Below are 25,844 nucleotides of genomic sequence, written 5' to 3'. Positions count from 1 at the left end.
GCTGTTCCCACGTGCATACGCTAAACGCATAAACGACACCCCCCCCCCCCCCCCCACCCAAAAAAAACCCAAAACATTTTAAGCCCACCATTGTTCAATGGATAAAGCGCAGAGACACTGTAGATTTGTATCTAATCACTGATCCTATAACCATAAAATCTTAATTGCAGTCTGCTCATATTAAACATCCCTTCAACATACTCGGTAGAAGGTTGTAGAAGAGTAATGATTTATAATCACGCTACCCACCCAGAAGAGGATGAGTTCCCTATTTAAGTCCCTGAAGGATTCTTCCTCATGAGGTCTCCTCTGGCTCTGGTCTCCTCTGATCATTCTTAAAAGTGCTACATGAATGCAATTGAATTCATCATTCATAATACAATTTCCCCTCGGGGACTGTAGATCTTTCCAGAGGAAAGGAACACAGTTACAGCGGGGGAAATAAGTATTGGACGCGTCAACCTTTTTTTCAGTAAATACATTTCCAATGAGGTTATTCACATGAAATTTTCACCAGACATCAGTATTAACTCAAGAAATCTGGAAATATAAAGAATTCACAACATTAAAGTCCATAAATGAAGTTATGTGTAATAAAGGGGAATGACACGGGAAAAAAGTATTGAACACGCTAACTGAAATGTATTTAATACTTAGTGGAGAAGCCTTTGTTTGTAATGACAGCTTCAAGACGCTTCCTGTATGAAGAAATTATTCGGCCGCAGTATTCAGGTGTGATTTTCGCCCGTTCTTCTAAACATATTGTCTTTAAATCTTGTTCAGTTGGATTTAAGTCAGGTGATTGACTGGGCCATTCTAACGCCTTGATTTTTATTGTCTGAAACCAACTGAGAGTTTCCTTTGCTGTATGCTTTGGATCGTTGTCCTGCTAGAACGTCCACCCACGTCTCATCTTCATCATCCTGGTGGATGACAGCAGATTCTTCTCAAGAATCTTCTGGTAAAGCCTTTATTCATCATTCCTTCAATTATATGAAGTCTGCCAGTACTATGTGATGAAAAACAGCCCCACATCATGATGCTTCACCTCCAAACTTCACTGTTGGTGTAGTGTTTTAAGGGTGATGTGCAGTGCCATTTCTTCCCCAAACATGGTGTATAGTATGACAGCCAAAAAGATCAATTTTGCTCTCGTCTGAGCAGACTACACTCTCCCAGTGTTTCATAGGCTTGTCCAAATGAGTTGTAGCAAACTGTAAAAGAGCTTCGACATGCCTTTTCTTTAGCAATGGAGTCTTGCAGGGTGAGCGTGAGCAGTGGAGTGCATTGCCTATTGTTTTCTCTGTGACGATGGCACCTGCTGCCTCCAAGTGTTTCTGGAGCTCTTTCCGAGTGGTCCTTGGCTCTTGGGCTACTCTTTTGTCTATTCTTCTGACTCTGTGGTCAGAGATCTTACAAGGAGCTCCTGTGCGTGGCCGGTTGATGACGGAGTGATGCTGCTTCCACTTGCGAATAATGGCCCCAATGGTGCTTACTAGAAGATTCAGAAGTTTTGAAATCCGATTCCATCAACATATTTTGCATCAATAAGGTTGTGAAGGTCCTGGGAGAGCTCTCTGCTTTTACCCATCATGAGATGTTTCTTGTGTGACACCTTGGTGACGAAAAGCCTTTTTATAGACCCTCAATTTACTAAACCAGCTGAGATTAATTTGCACAAATAGGGGGTATAATTACTTATGGATTTCAGCTGGTGCCTTACCTTGCCTTGGAGAACTGCTTTTTCTTGGCGTTTTCAATACTTTTTTCCCGTGTCATTCCACTTTATTACACACAACTTTATTTATAGACTTTAATGTTGTGAATTCTTTTATATTTCTGGATTTCTTGAGTTAATACTGATGCCTGGTGAAAATTTCATCTGAATAGGCTCACTGGGAAAAAAAATGGCCCATGAAGTATCGAGAGCGCTTATTGTCACTGACACACAAAAAGTGTGCGTGCACGCGTGTGTGTGTGTGTGTGTGTTGAGTTTCCTGTCGTCTGTCAGCGTCTCATTAGTGAAGTACGCCTCGCAAAAGGAAACCGGCGTGACATGTGAAAGCAGCAGAAAACCAAGAAGTCTTCAGAGAGGTGTTATTTCTCCCTCGCCAAGGTGAGAGGAAATGGCTGCTGGGCTGGAGCAGGATTCTCTGGACTCTGGCATTTCAAGTAAGTACTTTATTCCTCTCCAGCATTTCAAACACGCTTGCTTTTGAGTACGCCGACTTGCTCAGTGTCAGATCATTTCCTTGTGTTTGTGGTTGCAGATTTGCACACAGGCTATAAAACACTGTAGGCTATTTCTTTTGCTCCTCAGTGATCTGGCTCGACTCTGTTCACTTTAGCTGTTCACTTCAGCTGTTCAGTTGTGCTGCGTTCGTTCTCGGTGGCCTAAATGCGCGATTCAGGCGCCTTTTCAGTTCTGTGGTCTCACACTTTTGCACACTCGTACACGAAGGAAATATGAGGCTTTTCTTAAGCTACTGTTACAGAATCAACCTGAGTGTCATCATCTTTTCTCTCTCTCTCTCTCTCTCTCTCTCTCTCTCTCTCTCTCAAGATTGTTTTTCGCAGATGTCTGTGGAGACCAACTTTGTCCCTGAAGGGCCCATTCGCGTCCACTTCCAAATGGGTCTGTTAAAAGAAGGCATCCGTGTACCCAAGGGCCGGCTGAGTTTCAAAAGCGCCAAGAAGATAGCAGCGGAAATCATCGAGAGGAGGGTAGGAACGCGTCCAGTGACGACATTACAAGTTATTTACCTTGTTTGTTATCATTTTTGTTCATGTAGTCTGTATTTATTTCGCTGGATTTGATATTTCAAATCGAACATTGCGTTTATTTGGTTTTACACCAAAATGAGTTCTACAACAGACCACCGCGCGGTCGAATTCTCAATTCTGATTGGTCGCGAGGTGTTTATTCATTTTCTCTCACAGCAGCTCTGACGGTAGTTCAAGCCGCAAGATGAATCACGGGTTTATATTAACGCTCGTTCGGATACGTCATCGTTTCCGTAGTAACCGCTTGGATTAACGTTACAAGTTTTCCGTAAGGAAACGTTTATTTAACGTTTATGGAAGGAGTCTCCAGTGTCAGTGCTTTGTAACAGTCAGTTCAGGACAGAGCAGTTTTTTTTTTTTTTTTAAATATTATTGTCTTAGTAACTTCATGAGAGAGTGAAAAGAGATGCTTCTCCAGTCTCAAAATTATTCAACCCCCTGAATAGAATCCCTCACAACAGCACAAATATGCCAAACAGGTGTTGTCTCAAGTACACCTGATCCAACTAGAGGCCATTGTTCATGAGGAATGGGCTGAGATTCCTCGGGAACGCTGCCAGAAGCTCTGCATCGCGTTATCAGCAGGTCATAACAGCAAAAGCGTGCTCTGCTAAGTACTAAAGATGCTTACCATGAAGGGGATGGATAATTTTGAGACTGGAGAAGTCATTATAAGTTGCATTTTGAGTTGAATTTGGGGAAACCACTTGCAGCATTCGTTGTGTTGAACTATTCCTATTGCTTGTGTTTGATGTGTTCATCGCAAACAGCTGAAAGTCTGTACATTTTAACAATAAACCTGATTTGCAATGGGGGTTGAATCATTTTGATTGCAGCGGTAACTCTGACCAATAGAAGTGGAGAATTGAACAGCGCTGTGGTGTAACATGTCCTAATGCTGATGCTACATCCTGCAAGATGCCTAATGCGCACAGTATAACGCCATGGCATTGACTTGCAAAAGAGTTGAATGAATTTGCTTACGGAACCTCGTAAATGGTATTGTTCAACGGTCTGGACAGGAAACAGATCTTATTCCTGCTCTAGCGCTCTCATTATGTTTGTGTGTGTACAGTTGATATGATGGCCTACAGGGCGTTACTACATACACACACACTCACATTCACAGTCGCTGTAGCTGACCTTTGTGCCTGCTGCTCGCAGCATGACTGCTGTGTGGTTTAGAGCATGTGTGGCTCACTTTCCAACCACAGACATCTTCACATCTCTCTCTCTCACACACACACACACACACACACACACACACACACCAACCTGCACCCTGTGTGTCCTCTGCTCAGTCTCTTGCTACCAGATAGGCACGTACTAAACTCATACCTGCTCCCCTACTGTATATACCCACACACATATACAAGCTTTTATTTCACCTTTCATACACTCTCACACACACACAGTGTGCTAATATGGACAGATTCTGTGGTGTCCAGGACTCTGTGTATCATCCCTACACACATGGTGCAGTAAAACGTTTGCTTCGTAATGAAGCGCCTCGGATGCTGTGACGATTTCAGATGCGTCATCACCGAGTGGGATGAAACTCAAAGCAGCATCAGTAGATTGTTTTTGTTCGACATCCCACTTTGGTGCTCTTGTTTCAGACGTACTGATGTGACTGGAGATAACGCGTCTCTGATCCTCTGCGTCACATCGTTTAACATCAGATTCAAACGTGAAAGTAGCAGATGCTCAGAAATTCTGCCATAATGGCATTTTCACAGCTGCTGCTAATTGTAGTCTAAGCTACACCTGATGCTGATTCATCACATTACGTTACATTTATGATATTTGGCAGGCGCCCTTATCCAGAGCGACTTACATTTATCTCATTTATACATCTGAGCAGTTGAGCGTTAAGGGCCTTGCTCAAGGGCCCAGCAGTGGTAGCTTGGCAGTGCTGGGACTTGACTTCCTGACCTTCTGATCAGTAACCCAGAGATTTTAACCACAGACCCACCACTGTCCCATGGGCCAGCATGTTTCCATCTAAATGTCACTATTATGTTTTATAAATAATCAGTCTGTATAAGGCTCTGTAAAAGCAATGACGGTATTTATTTATATCTGGACCTGTTTAGTGCTCCAAATATCCGTATCAGTATCCATAATTGCCTAAAACCGTAGGGCCCTCCCCCCTTAACCCTTTCATGCATGAATTATTTAAAACACAAACGCAGATTCTTAAAATTATGTATGTAAAATGAAATGTTACATTTTTCTAAATATCACTTTCATTAAAAAATTAAACACATTGTCCATGTATAGGAAAACCATGAGTATAAAAAAAGATGAAACATTGTACCTGGAAGAATAAAAAGCCTGTGTATATAAACGAAACGTGTTAAACTTCAGGTCTATAATATTTCATGTTGGTGACTAAAATGATAGAAAATATTTTGTGGACAGTTTCGGACCATTGCATGATGCAGCTGATTTAAAATCAGTGTTGAATTTTTAAAAAAAAAAAAAAAAAAAAAAAAAGCTAAAAAATTTATTTAAAAAAGTTTGGTACAAAAATATTCATTTAATTTGGGAGTTAGTGCACCAAGTTTGTAATGATACAATCACGAAAGTACGCCCTCCTTCACTTCTATCTTTCTAGTTATCGGGGCCTAAATTAACAATTATGTGGTGCTCAGCAGCCTCTCAACAAAAAGATTTAAAAAATACAAAATAACACAACAGATTTCAATATCAATATGTAGCCCCCCTCCCCCCCCCCCATTACACACCCTATAATTGAGTAACAAGTAGAACCAACATTAGCAACAATAAGTTGAAGAAATGTTTTCTGTAGGTGTTTATGAGTCTCTCGCGTAATTTTTGAGAACTTCTGGCCCACTCTTCTTTACAACGTTACTACAGTTTATTGATGTTTGAGGGAATTCATTTATCCACAGCGCTCTTAAGATAATGTTAATGAGTCTTTATTAATCACGTATACATTAGAGCACAGTGAAATTCTTTTCTTCGCATACCCCAGCATGTCAGGAAGTTGGGGTCAGAGTGCAGGGTCTGTCATGATACAGCGCCCCTGGAGCAGAGAGGGTTAAGGGTCTTGCTCGAGGGCCCAACAGTGGCAGCTTGGCAGTGCTGGGGCTTGAACCCCTGACCTTCCAATCAGCCTTAACCACTAAACCACTGTTGACCCCACGGGCTGCAGAGACCCCGCTACAGCATCTCCTTAGGGTTGCGGTCTGGACTTTGACTTGAACACCTTGATTTTTTTTTTCTTCTTTGGCCATTTTCTGGTGTGCTTGGAATCGTTGTCCTGTTACATGACCCGATTTCGGCCCAGCTTAAGCTGCTGGACTGTAGGCCTCACATTTGTCTCAAGAATATTCTGGTATAAAGTGGAGTTCATCAGGACCTGTGGCTTCAAAGCATGCTTAAATGATCACACCTCCACCACCATGCTTGACAGCTGTTTTGAGGTGTTTGTGGCGATGCACTGTGCTTGGATTTTGAATTTTACTAAACATGGCACTGTGCATGATGATCAAACATCTCCACCTTGGTCTCATCAGTCCAAATGGTATTGTTCCAGAACATTTGTGGTTTGTTCGATACAATTTTACAAAATCAAAAAGTGCTACGTATCAGTATGGATTATCGGGCAGTGGTGGCTTGACTGTTAAGGCTCTGGGTTACTAATCCTACTGATCCGGTCAGGGGTTCAAGCCCCAGCACTGCCAAGCTGCCACTGTTGGGCCCTTGACCAAGGCCCTTAACCCTCTCTGCTCCAGGTGTGCTGTATCATAGCTGACCCTGCGCTCTGACCCCAACTTCCTGACATGCTGGGATATGCGAAAAAAAAAGAATTTCACTGTGCTCTAATGTATATGTGACTAATAAAGACTTTATTATATTCTTTTTGGAGAGAAGTGGCTTTTTTTCCTAGCCACCCTTCCATGAAAGTCATACCTGTTCAGTGTTCTTCTGATTGTACTGTCATGAACATAAACATCTAATGTGCTTACAGGGGCATGTAGGTCACATGATGTAGCTCTTGGGTTTTGCTTTATATCTCTGAGCATTAAATGGTCTGACCTTGGACTGAATTTGCTGGGATGCTCACTCCTGGGAAGATTAGCAACTGCGTTTAAGGCTCTCCATTTGTAAACAGTACTTCTCACTGTAGAATGCTGAATTTCAAATAGTTTCGAGATGGCCTTATAACCCTTCCCAGATTGATGAGCAGCAACAGCTTCTTCAACACAAGATGTCTTTTCTTCTTCGCATGATGTAGATGCACATCTGAGTGCTCCAGGACACCAAACAGCCAAAGGTTCTGCTGTTATAGAGGTAGTTCTTGATGATGAACTAATCTTATGCATTTCATTAACATTAATTATGCTTCTAATGATTGTGGAAGTAGGAAGGGTGTACTTATTTTTTTCCCTGCCTGGTTTCTGAATGTTGGTTTACTTTTTGGGGGAAAAAAATGACATCATATTGAAATCTGTTGTGTATTTTTGTTGTTGTTGTTATTGTCATGAGGTTATTTGTTTGTTTATAGAAGTTGGTGAGGACCACCCAGTTGTTATTTATAGACTTGAAGGAGGGTGTACTTCTTTCTTTTTCCCACGACTGTATATCAGAAACATTCTACACCGAGAAAGGCAAATAGTTTAGAGAGCAACAGAAATCAGAAATGTTCTTTCGAGGTGATTTACATGTTACATGTTCATCAACACTACATTTTCCATCACTTGCGAACAGGATCGTTTACGCATTCTGGCTCTAACAGTTTGTCGGCCTCAGCTACATCGCTCGACTTCTTAATTGGTCTCAGGTAGACGCTGCTGTTGTTTTTTTTAATCCCTCTCACAGTTATTTTGTTTGGTACCTGCTCCCAATATCTTCTACATTTACATTTATATTTATTCATTTACCAGTGGCTTTTATCCAAAGAGACTTACAAATGAGGAAATGCAAACAAAGCGATATATCAAGCGGAGAACAATACAAGTAGTGTTACCGTGCAAGAGCTTTTAATTTAGTTTTAGAGAAGCAAAGTGCGCAGAGTAGAGGTGTAAGAGCCAGAGTAAATTTTGGGGGGGTTTTTTAAAAGATAATGTGGGGTTGGAGTTTTAGGGGTTAGTTACGTTTTCACGGAAGAGGTGGGTTTTTAGCTGTTTTTTGAAGATAGTGACAGAGTCTGTGGTCTGGATTGAGGTGGGTAGTTCATTCCACCACTGAGGGACAGTTAGTGTGAAGGTTCTGGAAAGGGACCTTGAGCCACACTGAGTGGGTACTACTAAGTGTCGGTCATTAACCGATCACAGATTGCGTGAGGGAACGTAAACCTTCAGGAGAGAGTTGAGGTAGTGGGGTGCTGTTTCAGTCAAGATCTTGTACGTGAGCATCAAGGCCTTGAATTTGATGCGGGCGGCTACAGGAAGTCGGTGGAGGGAGATGACGAGGGGTGTGCATAGGTTCTTTTGGGCTGGTTGAAGAGGAGACGTGCTGCTGCATTCTGAGTCATCTGAAGGGGTTTGATGGAGCTTGCTGGGAGGCTCAAGAGTAGTGAGTTGCAGTAGTCCAGTTTTGAGATGGCAAGAGCCTGGACTAGTAGTTGTGTAGCCTGTTCGGTGAGACAGGGTCTGATTTTCTTGATGTTGTACAGAATGAACGTACAGGACCGTGCAGTTGTTGAAATGTGGTCTGTGAAGGTCAAGTTGTCATCAAAAGTCACTATAAAACTTTCTAAAACATTTAGTTGATTATGTTTACCAAAATACACTATATGACCAAAAGTATGTAGACACCTTACCATCATGCCTATATGTGACCCTTCCCCAAAACACAATTGTCTAGAATAAAGATTTTCCTTCACTGGAACTAAGAGACCCAAACGTGTTCCGCCAAAGCGAGATCCATGAGACATGGTTTGCCAACTTTGTTCTGGAAGAGCTCGAGTGTCCTGGTGGAGTGGAGTGGAGGTTATTATAAGTTTAAAAGGGAACTAAAATCCATATTAATGCCCATGGTTTTAGAACGAGATCTTCAGTAAGAACATCTGGTTGTGATGGTCAGGCATCCGCATACTTTTGGCCATATAATGTAGTATAACCAAACTATTATCCTAATTTAAACCACTGTGACCCGTAAATGCATCATGTTAATGAGCATGGTATTTTGTTGTTGTGTAATCTTCATATCTGACTGCTTGCTCGTACCCACATGAAAGTTAAAACCTCTGCGTTCCCAATGCACACCTCACTTCCTGTCTCTAACAGATGCCCTAAATAAAACGAATAGTGCACCTCCTACAGTATTTGTATCTGTATTCATATTCAGTGAGAACACACAACATCTATTCATCCAAATAATATATTCCTATTTGTTTTCATTTGTGTGTCGCTATGTAATACTTATTGGAGGTGTAGTCTCGACTTCAGAGACGAAGCATCTGATATCTTTTGTATGCTTTTCTGGCCACAAGCTTCAGGATCTTCAAGGTTGCATTCTTGTGATCCACCAAACAAACTAACACCAGATTGAAAAAAAATAATAATAAATTCATTCACAGAATATCATTAAAAGGTGTTCAACGGTTTTGTGTGATGCAGGTCGTGGAAAATTATCTAGATAATCTGTTATGCGTGCCAGTGAAGTGAAGTCTGTAGTCGGTCGTCTGCATTGCCAGTAAAATGACCTCTTTCTGTTGAAGTAGGAGGTTCTCGTCACATTTACTGAAAAGAAAAACAAACAAACAACATAACAGACTCTAAAGGTTAGAGGTCTGGCTTGCAAGACTCGTATCCTCTCTCACAGACATTTCATAGATGATTAGATTTATACTACTAATCATAATAATAATCAATAATTGCTTGTATTAAGTAATTAGAACGTTGGTTATTTTTATGTTTTGCTACGGCACATAATAATATTAAAATAAAAAGAGTAACATGATCACGTTAGCTAACTTCAAAGAACCAAAAGACGATGGAATTGTATATTAAGAGAATTCAGGGTCTTGCTTAGACTTCCCGTCAGAGACCCTTAGCCCATGAGCTGGTTAGCGATGATTTTGTATGCTTGTGATTGTTCTATATAAGCACGAAAATTCAAATAAAGCCACTTCCTTCAGTGTTTCCTCCAAAGCCACGCCCACAAAACACATGTCGACGCTAGAATACTCGTGTATGAGAGAGAGCTTTCTGAATTACGCAAGAGTAAGACACACCCTAATCCTGATTGGTTGGTGCATGTTGGTGGTCCACATCATTTGTTTCCCGTCTGATTAACAGATTTGTACGCAACCACAGAGATTGAGGAGGGTTTTTATTACTTTCTCTCTCTGAGCAGAAATTTTTAACAGAATGTGAGAAGAACCGCAACCCACCAAATATTACAAACTGTTCTGGCCGCCTCTTTAACACTCATTTTCCCAGAATGTAGTTCTAATCATTTCCCACACAGCATGGCTAATATGAGAAGGCAAAATAAAAAAAACACACACTCACACCTCCTCATGCCTCGCTGACGTCACTGAACACACCGTTAATAGTCACTTTGTTTATTTTTATCACACTTTCGTCTCATTCTGGGAGACTCGAGTGAATGTAGGATGTTGACCCTCCTCCACAGTCAAAATTTTCTCTCTCTCTCTCTGTGTGTGTCTCTCTCTCTCCCTCTCTCGCATTTTGAGTCATTTCCTCCTAATTTAAATTGCAAAACAAGGCTCTGACATTTAAAAGCCCTGTCGCTTTCTGGGGCTCTGTGTGATCTTCACCTCCGGCCGACTCGCAGCAGGGCCCTGTACACGCCGCATCCGACCTGCTTTTACATAAGCCGCCTGTTTTAGTGTGCCGAAGCTCAAAGCCTACCGCTTATCTTGCCCATCTGACTTCACTTGTCTCTCTCTGTGTGTGTGTGTGTGTGTGTGTGTGTGTGTGTGTGTGTGTGTCTGGCTCGCAGTCTTATTTACTCTGAGATAAGGTGCACGGTTGTGTGAGAATAGCATTCTGTCAGGGGGTATGTGAGGTAGTTCGGAGAGGTATGTGTATCTGCAGTGCAATGCAGAGTGTTTATGGACAGACGCATAGGTTTTTCGATCATCTGTCTCACTCTCGTCTCACGGAACGAAAGGATTTTAACCGACGTATCACTTCGCAGGAGCATCGATGCCCCCTCCTCCCCTTCTCTCTCTTCTGATCGAGTTCAGCGTAAACACACTAACGATAACAAGCCCTCCTGCCTCATTACCTTGACCTTTGTGGTCATGAAGACACTGATGTTGGCTGATTTGAAAAGCTATTAAGCATGCTGACGAGGCAGTTAACATGGGTTTACGGTATCCGCTATCCTCTCCAACACCTTGACCAAACGAAGATCCAGTTTGTGGATTCATCTTCAGACTTTCCCAGATTACCAGGTGCTTTCTTCAACCTGTTATTGGAACAGTTGTAGGAAAGGTGGAAACATTACAACTTGAACCCTGACCTGACCAATAATGACTCAGTGGTGTGATGAGTTCCTACCTGTTCCTACCCTGAAAGTGGTGATTATTTTCCTCGAACAGCATGTCCTGAAGTCTTTAATTATTCCGTTACCACAGCAATTTGCCAAGGATGATGTTTCTTATTGTTAATTAAAGAACAAAAGGTATACTATTACGCGCTTACAGTTCCGTTTATACGTTGGGGAATGTCCGCAAAACGAGTTAGTTCCCGTCATCACTTCTGTCACAGCAACTACAACAGCAACAGTTGCTCTCTCATAAGCCGTTCTTTTTTTTTTTCTTTCATTTTTTTCCTTTCTCTTGAAGTTTAAAAAAAAAAAAACCCACTGCTTGTTATGTTACTGAGAAACCAGAAGGCATAACATCCTCTATCTTGAAGTGTAAACCATGGCAGGAAACTTTATTTTTTAACTGTGATAAAGCGCTGACCCTGGATACTCCTTCGGGAGCTTGTTGAATAAACATCTCCTTACAGGAAATTTCAGCGTCGGCCTTTACTATAGCGGCGATATCATATTAGAAGGAGAAATGAGTGATAACATAATGCTGTCTTGTGCAATATTTGGTGTGAATGTGAAGTAACCCGTGCTTCTCTCTGGTCCTGAAGGCCCCTGATTGGAGTGTAATAGGTCTTGGTGAGAAGCTGCTGCTTTTCCGACATGACTCCACGTCTGAGCAGCTCCTCCACAGACTCTCGGAGCAACACTACCTGCACGATGGAGACCTGGTGGAGGTGGTACTTTCTGGTTAGCGCACGCACACACACACAGATATACATATGCCCACATACAGATCTGGACCTTGAGTCCAACACTGTTTATTTTTTGAGATTTCTATTAGAGCTCAAGCTGTCGCTCTTTTGAACCCTTTCAGCTTCTGCGTCACTGACTGAGGTGAAGTTCCGCCCACATTCTTTGGTGGTCCAGTCTTATCGCACGCCTACGTTTTGTTACCACTGCGGCGAGATGCTTTGGGGGATCATCCGACAGGGCTTAAAATGTGAAGGTAACACGTACACACACACTTAATGACGCACACATTTTCCTCTACTGTAATAACTGCTGATGGGTAGCCTATTCATAAACAGAGCTTTCAGCTGTAAATAATGTTTAAGCAGAGGATCAAATTCACTTTGAATTTTTATTTGCACCAAATATCTGGAGGATTTGGTATCTCAGTGGTTAAGACGCTGGACTACTGATCGGAAGGCAGTGAGTTCAAATCCCAGCGCTGCCACTGCTGGGCCCTTGAGCAAGGCCCTTAATCAATTGCTCAGTTGTATAAATGAGATCAATGTAAGTCGCTCTGGATAAGGACGTCTGCCCAGTGCCATAGAGGTGTGTGTGAATATATTTTCTTCAGATGGCATTAATGTCTGCAATCTCAAAGTGGAATTATGAAACCTTGGAAAAGCCTGACACGTGGTGAAATTCTGACATTTTCTACTATATAATATATATTATATATATTTATATAGTATATATTACACCGATCACCCTGTTCAAAATTTGTCGTGTTGCCTTCTCGAGCATCAGTGAATGTTTGCACCTTGTGTAATAGTCGTGTACGAGTCCCTCAGTTGTCCTCGGTGCGAAAAGATGGATCTCAAAATCATGTAGTCGCTGGAGGATTTTTCTGAAGAACAAGGGGCAGTTTAACTGATCAGGACAAACAAGGGACTCATGAACAACCATCACAAAACATAAACACGGTCGTGGATCATCCAGGTAACGACACACGGGATTAAGAATCAAGGGTGTGTAAACTTTTGAAGGGGGTAATTTTTATAAATTCAGCTATTTTCTTGTCTTGTGGACTATATGTAAACATCTGTTATGTGAAATAGCTTATTCAGGACAGGACTAAATAAACAACAACATGGGATTTTTATGATCCCTTTTACTTTGATAACACTATTAAGATTTAGCAGATTCTGCAAGGGGTATGCAAACTTTTGGCCACAACTATAGTTGTTATATATACTGTATACTTGTGAAAACTTAGCCAGAAATATATGTGAACACTTGACCATTACACCCTTATGCGGTTCTTCCTCAAACAGTCACCACAAAGCTGAAGGCACACAATTGTATAGAGTGTCTTTGTATGCTGTAGCATTAGTTTCCCTTCACTGGAACAAAGAGGCCCAAACCTGTTCATGACAATGCTCAATGCACAATGTGAGCTCCATGACAACATGGTTTGCCAAGGTTTATGTGGAACAACTCGAGTGTCCCGCACAGAGTCCTGACCTCAACCCCCACTGAACACCTCTGGGACGAACTGGAACACAGACTGCACCAACATCAGCGCCTGATTTCACTAATGCTCCTGCAGCTGTATGGACACAAATCCCCACAGCCACGCTCCAAACTCTAGTGGAAAGCCTTCCCAGAAGAGTGGCGGTTCTTATAAGAGAAAAGGGGGACTAAATCGGGAATGGGATGTTCACCAAATACAGATGGACACAAACTTTTGACCATATATCTCAACCACAAGTAAACTTCTAGCATTTTAAACGCTGATCATCCGCATCACCTGTGTGACGTCACTGAGACCGATATGTACAATGTGCGGGGATGTACAGTATTTACACAAAGGATTTGGGTGAGATAGACTTCTATTACATGGACGGACATACTGTCAGTTTCACACTGGCGTTCAGCATTGTGTTTATGTTCAAATCCTAAACACACACAATATTCTCACTTTTACACATGGCTGTCTTTCTCTTTTATCAGTTTGTTTATTGAGTCTGTTATCCATTTTAAAGTTATCCGTCTCTCTGTCTCTCTCTCTCTCTCTAGGTTGTGGTTTAGATTTCCATAAACGCTGTGCACTGTTGCTGCCTAATGACTGCTCGCGTGTGTACCGGCCATGTGGCCCCAGTCTGTCACTGTTCCCTCCCTCACGTCCCCGTTCCACCTCCCTCAGCAACCACACTGGAGGCAGTCTCGAGGAGGTACCACCTCTCTCCGTCTTAAAGGAGGAAAAAAAAAGCAGTGTCGTCCTCCCATTTTGATGTTTCGTAGACTATAAGGGTTTTCAGCAACACTGAAAACATACCCTCAACCTTATGTGTTTTATAGACATGGAGGAATAGTACAAAATACTCAACAGTATTACAGATAATAATAAAGATATTTTCCATTCTTCCTTTACTCAAGCTGATATCTCTGTCCTCTGTTTTCCAGATCAGTCTCTCTAAGCCGTCGCGCTCTCGGCCCCCGTCGTGGGCTGACAGGCCCATGTGGTTGGGGTTGTGTGATGGGGCTAGAGGAGGCAGACCCATGGTGCCACACACCTTCCAAATCCACACATACACCAAGCCCACAGTGTGCCAGCACTGCCATCGGCTGCTGAAGGGTCTGTTCCGCCAAGGCCTTCAGTGCTCCGGTGAGAGCTGCAAACACTTCTGGGTCAAAGGTTACACATGAAGGGGACATACCTGAGGTCCAGGTTGAACACAGTTTTCATCTAGGTTAAATCGTTGTGCTTGAGTAGGAAGATGCTTGACCCTGACCTTTTTACTCCAAAAGTCATAGTAAATAGAAATCAGGCTGATTTCTGTCTACTGCATCTGTGGCTTATGTGTGGGTTCCACAGACGAGAATTTCCACAGGTTTTGAGATCCTTCTCCCATTCGGCTTCCACTCGGCACCGCTCTCATACAGTAACTCGACTCTGTAGAATTGTGGCGAGCAGAACAGCATCTCAGAATGCGCAACACGTCGATCCTTGTGGCAGATGGGCTACAACAGCAGAAGACCATGTCGGGTTCCACTTCTGACAGAAAGCTGAGGCTGCGGTGCGCACAGGCTCACCAAAACTGGACAGTTCAAGACTGGAAAAAAGTCATAATAATAATAATAATTCCTTAGATTTATATAGCACTTTTCTAGGCACTCAAAGTGAGACCAGGAGGTCTCCCAACAGTCCCATCCAGGTACGGCCAGGCTCAACCCTGCTTAGCTTCAGTGGGACACCAGGCGAGAGCTACGGGGTGATATGGCTCTGGCAAGTAGCCTGGTCTGCTGAGGCACACAGATGGTAGAGTCAGCATGAATCCATGGACCCAACCTGCCTTGTGACAACAGTGCAGGCTGGTGGAGGTGGTGTAACGGTGTCAGGAATGTTTTCTTGCCTGTTAATACCAATCAATCAACGCTTGAATGCCACACCTTTTTGAGTATTGTTGCTGAGCATGTGCATCCCTTCATAGCCACCATTTACCATCATCTAATGGCTACTTCCAGCATGGTAATGCACCATGTTACAAAGCAGAAGTCGTCTCAGTCTGCTTTCATGAACAAAGACAATGAGCTCACTGTTCTTCAGTGGCTTTCCCAGTCACCGGATCTGAATCCAACAGATGGGATGTGGTAGAACGGGAGACTCGCAGCATGAAAGTGCACCTGAGAAATCTGCAAAGATTGCGTGATGTTTCCAACATCTTATGGAATCCATACCATGAAGAATTTTGAGAGCAAAGAGAGGCCTAGTATTAGTATAGTGTATAGCACTAATAAAGTGCTCAGTGAGCGTATTCTGAATGAGACAGAAAACCTTTTAACGTTTACTCGGAAATGTACTTTAAGAGAAGTCTAAGAGCAGTTGTCGAAATTCGGCTATAAGGATTTTAAATATATGACCGTACAAAGCAAAGTCCAATCTAAAACTGTTTCACTGTGAACACTGTTACTGCTATTCACAAGTCTTAGGATGAGACAGTCATGAAAAGTCCCTCCAGAACTGTCCAACATTAGAGCAGTACGGTCATTCTGATTACGTACACAATACTTTAACCTATACACATAACTTCTGAAAAAAGACAACTTGTACACATTTAGAGCTTAGCTTACAAATCTCTTTGGGAATTCATTTAAGCACTCATCGAAAACATGTTTTGTACATTCAGAGTTCAACATCTACCCTTGGTTTTGAGTGAAAAGTTTTTCTGTTCTCAGATCCGAGAAATTTTTAGGAGTTATTCTCCATGGTGTCTGAATGCACACTAAAGATGCAGTGGACAGAGATAATGCAGGAGAACAGTGAAGTATTCCTTTAAGGCAGTGTTTACCACAGTGCTTATAGAAGTTCCCACACCTGATATGTGTTTATTCATGTTTTGAGTTTTGTATTTCACTGAATTGCCTCGTCCTCTTGTTTTGTTTTTTTTTTGTTGCAGATTGCAAGTTTAACTGTCATCGCCGCTGCGAGTCAGAGGTTCCACCAGACTGTAAAGGGGAGCGAGCCAATGGAGAAGGTTTGCCAAATGACACGTGTTCACACACAGCTACATCTGATCAAAATTTAAATGAGGAAACAATGCAAAACAGTGTGCATTTTTGTCTTTATGAAACAAAATAAAGTAAAAGCTGCTACAAACAGAAGTTTAATTTTGTAAACATAAAGGTAATAAATGTAATAAATAAATACATGTATCGATTCTCCCAAACATTTTTATTGAATATACAAAGTGTCTGACTCAGGGATTTGGAAAACAAAAAAAGATCAACTGAAACATAATGAGCTCCAAAGTCGGCTAAACTGCCCGGTTTCCACAGCCTCCATTTCAGGCGCCATAGATCACAGAGAAAGCTTTGTTTTATGTTGATCACTTCACAAGTGCAGATGATTCCTGTTTCTCCATGAAAGAACACAAAGATTTGTGACCTCTGGTGTTCAAACGGTGCGTTTGCATTACATGCATAATTAATAGAATGCGGATATCGCACATTTCTACGATGCACGTCATCACATTTTTGCATCGTGATGTAATGTCATTTTTTTTTCTTCTGTAGAACGTTCAGAGCCCACGCACTCTTCCAGTTAGCACAGCAGGTGAAAAACCACAGACTTTCTGACATGACATAAGTGTGTGTTGTTCTCCCGCCCGTCTCACGCAGAGAACAACTCAAACCAGGAGCCTGAATCTGAGGAGGACATAGCTGTGGTAACAGTCAACGCTATTTATGAAGAGTATCCATTTAAAGCGCGCCCTCGCGTGGAGGAGGAGTCTGCAGGGCAACCACCAATCGAGTAACCACACATCATGGACTATAATATAGTACTCTGTACTAAAATGACATTAAGTGTTTATACAGTACTTCATTTATTATTTACCAACACTGCACTCTCTGTTCATCTCTTCTGTCTCTGTCTTACAGTCCATGTTTCAGCAATAACATCCCCTTGATGAGGGTGGTGCAGTCAGTTAGACAGAGTAAGAGGAGATCCAGTGGAATAATGAAGAAAGGCTGGCTGTTGCACCATACCAATGTAGATACACTGGTGAGTGAACGCCACACAGAGCAGCAAACTCTGACATTTGGTGTAAGAGGAAGGTCGTGTAGGTTTTCAGCTGAAGCATTAGGGATATCAAGACAGCTGTGTGTTTGTAAACGTTGGAGAACGAGCATCAATTCGATTTTGTCTTGCAGAGGAAAAGGCACTACTGGGTTCTGGATGGGAAAAGCATCACCTTGTACCAGAACGAGAACAGCAGCAAGTACTACAAGGTGCTCCATATTCCCCAGCCTAGCAGAACATTATTATACCTTATACTGCAGCACTTTTGAATTCTCAAATCTGATTGGTCAGAAAGTGTTGATTCATTTACCGTGGCGGGAGAAAAGGTGTGTGGTTTTAACAGTAACGCTCCCACACACCTACCCCCAACACCCCCCCCCCCTCGGGGGTCGTGTTCCTTACTTAACGAACATCTAACATGTCTTTATTTGGCTTGTCTAAAATACCTCCACTTTGTTGTTGCATCTTTACAATGTAAATGTTCTCTGCTTGGTTTCACACTGTTCCTAACGCTTCTCCTCGCTGTACAGGAGCTGCCTCTGTCTGAAGTGCTGCAGGTTCGAGGCTCGTCTGAGCTCACTGTTCCCGTGCAGCTGGACGAAGCTGGTCACTCGTTTGAGCTGCAGACGAGTTCTGTGGTCTACTGCGTTCTCGCAAGCACAGAAGGAGAAGCCTGGGAGTCGGCCATCAGACTCGCGCTCATGCCTTTTCAGAGTGTCGGCCTCAGCACAACAGGGCCTGCAGGTCATACACACACACACACACACACACACACAGATCATTTATTCCAATTTATTCCAGATATTTCAAAATGTCCCATAATATTATTATACCCTAAATTAAATTAAAACCTGGGCAGCTCTGACAGTAGTTCTGGCTGTAACAGCTTTATATTAATGCAGTCACTCTGTTACAATACCGTTTCTATAGCAACGGCTCTTTCTCGGGGACTTGTATTGTGGAAACTACACATAAACGATGACTTTGTTATTTATCAAAGACAAAAAACATGTAATTGTTGATTACGGTGAAATTTTCCCTAAGGGTTAGGGTTTGTGTCAGTGCCTTGTTATGGTCTACTTGAGTCTACAAGACAGAGAGTGGTGCACTTTTGTAGTTTCTCTGTAACGCCGTAGGTTTGAGAGAAAAGAGAGAGATTGGTGAAGGAGTGACTATAGCTTCTATAACACAAAGTGCTAACAGGAAGTAACTTGTTTTGAACTAGAATCAGATGAAAAGTGTGACGTGTCGTTCTGTAGTCATTTGAAAAATGTCATTGTTGACATAATGTTGTGGTTTAAGAGGAAAGTGCTGTTTTTGTTTTTTTGTTTTTTTTATGGGGGGGTAGATTCTGGGTTGTAACAGTAGCTCCACTTCACATCGGGTCACATTGCACCACAACATCAATGGTTGTTTCCTATTACAGCACACCCTGAAGTGTTTCATTCCTTACTTATTAAATTACATATGTTTGGTATACGGTGGTGCTTGAAAGTTTGTGAACCCTTTAGACTTTTCTATATTTCTGCATAAATATGACCTAAATATAGGGGGCAGTGGTGTTTTGATGGTTAAGGCTCTGGGTTATTGATCGGAAGGTCAGGGGTTCAAGTCCCAGCACTGCCAAGCTGCCACTGTTGGGCCCTTAACACTCTGTTCCAGGGGTGCTGTATCATGGCTGACCCTGTGAAAAATATGCGAAGAAAAAGAATTTCACTGTGCTGTAATGTATATATGTGACCAATAAAGACACTAAAACATCATCAGATTTTCACACAAGTCCTAAAAGTAGCCAAAGAGAACCCAGTTCCAGGACGGCTTACCATCATTGATGGAAAATGTCAGGACATCTGTACATGAACTGAATCTCAAGAGAAAGTGGGTCAAGCAGCAAGACAACGACCCTAAACACACAAGTCGTTCTACCGAAGAACGGTTACAGAAGAATAAAGTTAATGTTCTGGAATGGCCAAGTGAAAGTCCTGACCTTAATCCAGTAGAAATGTTGTGGAAGGACCTGAAGCGAGCAGTTCATGTGAGGAAACCCACCAACATCCCAGAGTTGAAGCTGTTCTGTACTGAGGAACGGGCTAAAACTCCAGTTATTGCTGCACGAGGGGGTCACACCAGATACTGAAAGCAAAGGTTCACATACTTTTGCCACTCACAGCTATGTAGTACTGGATCATTTTCCTCAATAAACACGTGACCAAGTATAATATTTTTATCTCATTTGTTTCATTGTGTTCTCTTTATTTTCTACTTTTGTGAAAATCTGATGTTGTTTCAGGTCATATTTATGCAGAAATATAGAAAATTCGAAAGGGTTCACAAACTTTCAAGCAGCACTGTAGCGACCGCTTCACCATCGTCGCATAACGCTTCGTCATATAACAAAATAAATCCATATCGAAGACAATTAAATATGCAAATGAAATGATCATCCATAAGTCCATCTTCACACTTCCACAGGCCACGCCTCCTTTACTGTATGGGTCGGATATTGGTGTAAAATGACACCAAAATATGTGCTAAGAAAGTGATTTTTGGTCCATGTTTATAGATAACACTGCTTTAACAACTGAAATGTAAGGATTTATGAGTGTAATGAGCAAGAACATAATATATATATATATATATATATATATATATATATATATATATATATATATATATATAATCACTTGAGAATATAATTTTGCTGTTTGTTGTTTATCTAGATGATCGAGCCATCAGTACAGAAATCCAGGTGAGTATTTATTCTCATACAGCTGTTGCAGGAAATACACGTGTTCTGTGTGGGCTAACGCGGTCGTGTGTGTTTCTCAGGATATTAGTTTGCTGTATCAGATTTTCTCTGATGAAGTGTTGGGGTCAGGACAGTTTGGAGTGGTGTACGGAGGTAAGGTGTTCATTCCGAGTGCTAAATAAGCTGCATTGTTGGTTCATTAGGATCTGGGCGTGTACAGAGGGATGTGGTTTGTTTGTAGGTACTCACAGACAGACGGGTCGACCGGTGGCCATTAAGGTCATCGATAAATCTCGCTTCCCGGCCAAGCAGGAGCGACAGAGCAAAAACGAGGTGGCCATACTGCAGGTTCGGCGAATGAGTGTGTTGTTTATAGTGGAATTGGTTTTAGAAATTGATTGATATATTTCCTTGTTAATACTGTACGTTCGTGTGTGTGTGTCCAGAGTCTGTCCCATCCCGGAGTCATTGTACTTGAAGGCATGTTCGAGACGCCCGAGTGCACTTTTGTCGTCATGGAGAAGCTCCATAGCGACATGCTGGAGATGATTCTGTCCAATGAGAACGGACGACTTCCTGAACGCATCACGCGCTTCATTGTTATGCAGGTAGCCATGGAAACCCGTGCTACATTACAGTCGGGTTGTTATTATCATCGGTTGTGTTGTGTTTACTCCACGCCAGCAATCCGTTACTGATCCTCAAGCTCTACGGGAAACGGATGCTGCCGCTCGTCATTTAGAAAAGATCAGATTATAGTACTTGTTCTCCTGTAGCTGTACGTTTTATTCCTTCCATATTTTGGGTGTTTCTGTAGATTTTGGAGGCTCTGCGCTACCTGCACATGAGACACATCGCTCACTGTGACCTTAAACCTGAGAATGTGCTGCTCGCGTCACCGGATCCGTTTCCTCAGGTGTGTCTCCTGACTCTCGCTCTGTCCGACGCCTGGTTTCCCCAAACACGTCATAGCCGAGATCGGATTCTGTCCGTCTCCCTGCTGCAGATATGATGTACCAAATACTTTACAAGTTGTAATAGTGCAGGATCGTAGACTGGATGAAGTCCTCAACGAACAGGATGTTGAAAATGTCCATTTTAATGATGTTTCCTTGTTTTATTATTATTAATATACTACTATACGCTATTGGACGATTTGCGTAGCGAGTCTTATCGATATCTACCGAACGTTATTGTATTATAAGCTGATGCACGTCCACACTGTGTGCGTTTCAGGTGAAACTGTGTGACTTTGGTTTTGCACGGATCATCGGCGAGAAGTCTTTCCGGCGCTCGGTGGTGGGAACGCCGGCGTATCTGGCCCCGGAGGTGATCAAGAGCAACGGCTATAACCGATCGCTGGACATGTGGGCTGTAGGGGTGATCCTGTACGTCAGCCTGAGTGGAACGTTTCCCTTCAACGAGGACGAGGACATTACCCAGCAGATCACGAACGCTTCCTTCATGTACCCTCGGCACCTGTGGGCCCTCATTTCTCTCGAGGGTGAGACGCAAAACTCGCACTGTTCGTCTAGAGACCTGAATGGCCTGGGTAAATTGATGATGAGAACTTTGTGATGAAGTAAAATAACGAATCTGGGACTGTTTTCTTTGTCTTTTTCTCGCAGCGGTGAGTCTGATCACTAACCTGCTGCAGGTGGCGGTGCGGCGCAGGTTCAGTGTGGGGAAAGCTATGGGACACCCCTGGTTCCAGGTAAAATGAGCTTTTCATCCTGGTCTCTGTAATATGAGGGGAAAAGGCAGGCTGATGATTGGAAATCCTACAAATCAGCACATGTTTACAGTCAAACCCACAAGCATTTGGACAGTGACACAGTTTTTGTCATTTTGCTTCTGTGCACCGTCACAGTGGATTTGAAATGAAGCAATCATGGAGTGATTGAAGTGTACAGTAGACTTACAGTTTTAATTCAACAGGTTCAGCAAATGTACTGCATTAACCGTTAGCCATTTATTACAGAGTTCCTCCATTTTCACAGGGTTAAAAGTAATTGGACACTTGACTGATGAGCAGTTCTATGCCCGGGCGTGGCCTGTGTCCTCGTTATTTCATGACAAATTAAAGAGGTAAAAGGTCTGGAGTCGATTCCAAGCGTTGAATTTGCGTTTGGTGGCTGTTCACGTGAACACTCGATACGCAGTCCAAAGAGGTGACGATGCAAGTGAAGGAGGCCATCATTAGGAGACTTTAGGAGCGGCCAAATCAACAATTTGGTACATTCTTAAAAAGAAGGAAAGCACTGCTGAGCTCAGCAACACCGAAATGTCTGGAAGACCATGGGAGACTACTAAAGTGGATGATCGCAGAATTCATTCCTTGGTGAAGAAAAACCTCTTCACAACATGTAGCCGAGTCAAGAACACTCTGGAGGAGGTAGAAGTATCATTGTCAAAGTCTACCATCAAGAGACGACTTTATGAATGTGAATACAGACGGTTTACCTCTGTATTTACAAGATGCAAACCACTGGTAAGACTCAAGAACCTAAAGTCCAGATTTTTTTTTTTTTAACTCTAATAAACCCGGCTCGGTTCTGGTGCAAGATTCTTTGGACAGATGAATCCAAGATTAACTTGTACCAGATTGATGGGAAGAGAAGCGTATGGAGAAGGGCTCATGATCCAACGCTTACACACGGTGCATCATCTGTTAAACATGGTGGAGGCAGTGTTATGGCATGGGCATGTGGAACTGGGTCACTGGGGTTTATTGATGATGTGACTGCTGATATAAGCAGGTGGATGAATTGTGAACCGTATAGAGCTGTACTTTCTACTCAGATTCAGTCAAATGCTGCACAACTGATAGAACAGTACTTCACAGTAACTCAAGCGCTTCTTAAGGCAAAAAAGGGAATGTTTTTAAATCAGTCGCCTGACCTCAATCCAACTGAGCATGCTTTTCACTTACTGAAGGCAGAAAGACCCACAAACAAGCAGCAACTGAAGGCGGCATCTCAAGGGAGGAAGCCCAGCATTTGGTGATGTACTTTTGAGCCTGTGGAAATGGAGGGACTCTAAAAAAAATATATATATAAATAAATAAATAAATGGCTGCAATTCCTAAACTGTTAATGCAGTATTATTGTTAAACCCCTTGAATTAAAGCTGAAAGTCTACACTCCAATCACATCTTGATTGTTTCATTTCAAATCCACTGTGGTGCTGTACAGAGGCAGAATTATGAACATTTGAACATCACTGTTCAAATATTATGGACCTGACTGTATATTTTATGCACAAGATTCGGAGTTCTTTTTGCATCCTGTAAAAAAAAACAAAAAAACCATATCATTTTATATATATATATATATATATATATATATATATATATATATATATATATATATATATATATACACACACACACACACACACACACACACACATCTACAGACCCCAACAGTACAGGTTTATACCAATATTAAAATATATCCTGGATCTACTGGCTATGCTTTTCGGATCCCACTATGAGAACCATGGCATGAGATGATGACTGATTCTAGTTTATCAGGGTGAAATGATTTAACCCTTAATATCCTTTACACTTATACAACTTTGTGCTTTCAGTCCACGTGTAACTTTTGATTTTGTGCTTTAAAAAAGCCAAAAGGACAAAGAGAGACTACTATTGAAGGGGCGGGGCGGGGCGAGGCGGGGGGGGGGGATCTCGGGGGATCTCTTTGAATAAAGATCTAATACAGTGTGTGTTTGGTGGGATCTCTTCAGAAGAACACTATGACTGATATTTTCTTCAGCTTGTAAATGTGTTTGATGTTGAGTGTGTGTGTGTGTGTGTGTGTGTGTGTGTGTGTGTGTGTGTACGCCTGCAGAACTTCCAGCTGTGGTGTGACCTGCGTCAGTTTGAGCAGCGTCTGGGTCACCGTTACATCACTCACGAGTCGGATGATGAGCGCTGGAGATGTCACATTCAGGAGAAAGGCCTCAGTCTTCCTCCTCATCTACAGACAGAACAGGGACACTAACACACACACACATGTACAATGGACATGTCGGTTAATCAGATGTGTGTCTGTGGTGTGTGGACTGTACAGAATCCAGTGCCCTGATGTGATGTACATTTTATACACACTGACTGTTTTTAATAAAATGATACAAAACTCTGGAGTGGGGTTTTTAATGATCTGTTTATATGTACAGCTATATATACAGGATAAAAATATACATATATAATACTTGTATTATTAACAAGGTACAGAAGTGGAGAATTGTCACTTTTAAGACACATCACAGTCTGTGTGCTAATACACTATATGGCCAAAAGTTTGTGGACACCTGACCATCACACCCATATGTGCTTGTGAACATCCCATTCCGGATTTTTATTTTTTTGCCATTGAATTTTTATTGGAAAATCGCATTTAACATATTATAACTCCCCATGCAGCACCCCCCACCGTACCCGGCCCCAACACAGTAATCACAGCCAAAACCTAAAGTGGGGGGACCAAACCAAAAAAACACAAACCTAAAGTAAGATGATTAGTATTTACAGTATACCTTCCCTCAATCCACCTCCAGGGTGCGTACCTCACTGAAGTAGGTAATAAATTGTTGCCGTTTTTTTTTTTTTTTTTCCAAAAATGATTGATCCCTGCCTCGGATTTTTTCAAATTTTAAAAAGAAGAGTAAGTCTTTAAGCCAGACTGATTTAGAGGGGGTCGTGGAGAGGTCCAAGACAGTAATATTCTGTGCCGAGCAAGCAGTGGTCATGTCTTCATGGAGCTCGCGTGGTGTCATGGTGGAACAGGTCTGGGGCTCGTTCATTCCAGTGAAGAGAAATTACAAAGACATTCTATACAGTTGAGGAAGAACCACATATGGGTGTGATGATCAGGTGTTCACATACTTTTGGTCACATGGTGTACATCCACAATACAGACTACAGTGTGTGCATATTATACCCGGTTTACGGTAACCACCAGGTACCACTCAACTGAAGATTTATCTCGATTTCTTACAAACTATTTTTCTTTCCTTGCGTTTAAAAAAAAATTGTAACAGACGGCGGATGCTTCACATAATCTAATCTAATATTAAATACATTTTTAAAAATGTTATTTAACTAAGAAAAACACAATCAGTGGACTAGTCCAACAAACCAGACTTCATATAAAAAGCATAATGAACTTCCCTTTACTTTCACTCTATCCGGTGTGACCCAGATGAGGACGGGTTCCCTTCTGAGTCTGCTTCCTCTCAAGGTTTCTTCCTCATAACATCTTAGGGAGGTTTTCCTCACCACCGTCACCACCTGCTCGCTCAATAGGGATAAATTCACACGCTTAAAATCCGTATCCTGTGTTTATATGTTTCTGTAAAGCTGCTTTGAGACAATGTCCATTGTTAAAAGCGCTATACAAATAAAATTGAGGTGAACTGAATCGAATAATCATTTATATGGTGAACTTTTCTGTAAGGAAACATTAATGGAAGGAGTCTCCAGTGTCAACGCTTCAGGACAGAGGA

The 25,844-nt window shown here is 42.1% G+C and overlaps 1 protein-coding gene across 1 annotated transcript; it reads left to right on the top strand.

Moving 5' to 3' along the window:
- The first annotated feature begins 1,888 nt into the window (after positions 1-1,888).
- Positions 1,889-24,916, top strand: prkd4 (protein kinase D4). Its single transcript, XM_053629579.1, has 19 exons — positions 1,889-2,172; positions 2,564-2,724; positions 11,880-12,018; positions 12,146-12,277; positions 14,080-14,234; positions 14,467-14,668; positions 16,461-16,538; positions 17,182-17,314; positions 17,443-17,566; positions 17,716-17,793; positions 18,115-18,328; positions 20,305-20,333; positions 20,414-20,486; positions 20,575-20,681; positions 20,780-20,941; positions 21,151-21,249; positions 21,570-21,837; positions 21,962-22,047; positions 24,188-24,916. The coding sequence occupies exons 1-19, from the start codon at positions 2,127-2,129 to the stop codon at positions 24,338-24,340; spliced, it is 2,439 nt and encodes an 812-aa protein (XP_053485554.1). The 5' UTR covers positions 1,889-2,126; the 3' UTR covers positions 24,341-24,916.
- Positions 24,917-25,844: the final 928 nt, after the last annotated feature.

The sequence above is a fragment of the Ictalurus furcatus genome, chromosome 7 (assembly GCF_023375685.1).
Source record: "Ictalurus furcatus strain D&B chromosome 7, Billie_1.0, whole genome shotgun sequence".
Classification (NCBI taxonomy): domain Eukaryota; kingdom Metazoa; phylum Chordata; class Actinopteri; order Siluriformes; family Ictaluridae; genus Ictalurus; species Ictalurus furcatus.
Note: the sequence above shows the minus strand (reverse complement) of the source record. Positions and strands in the feature narration are given on the sequence as shown.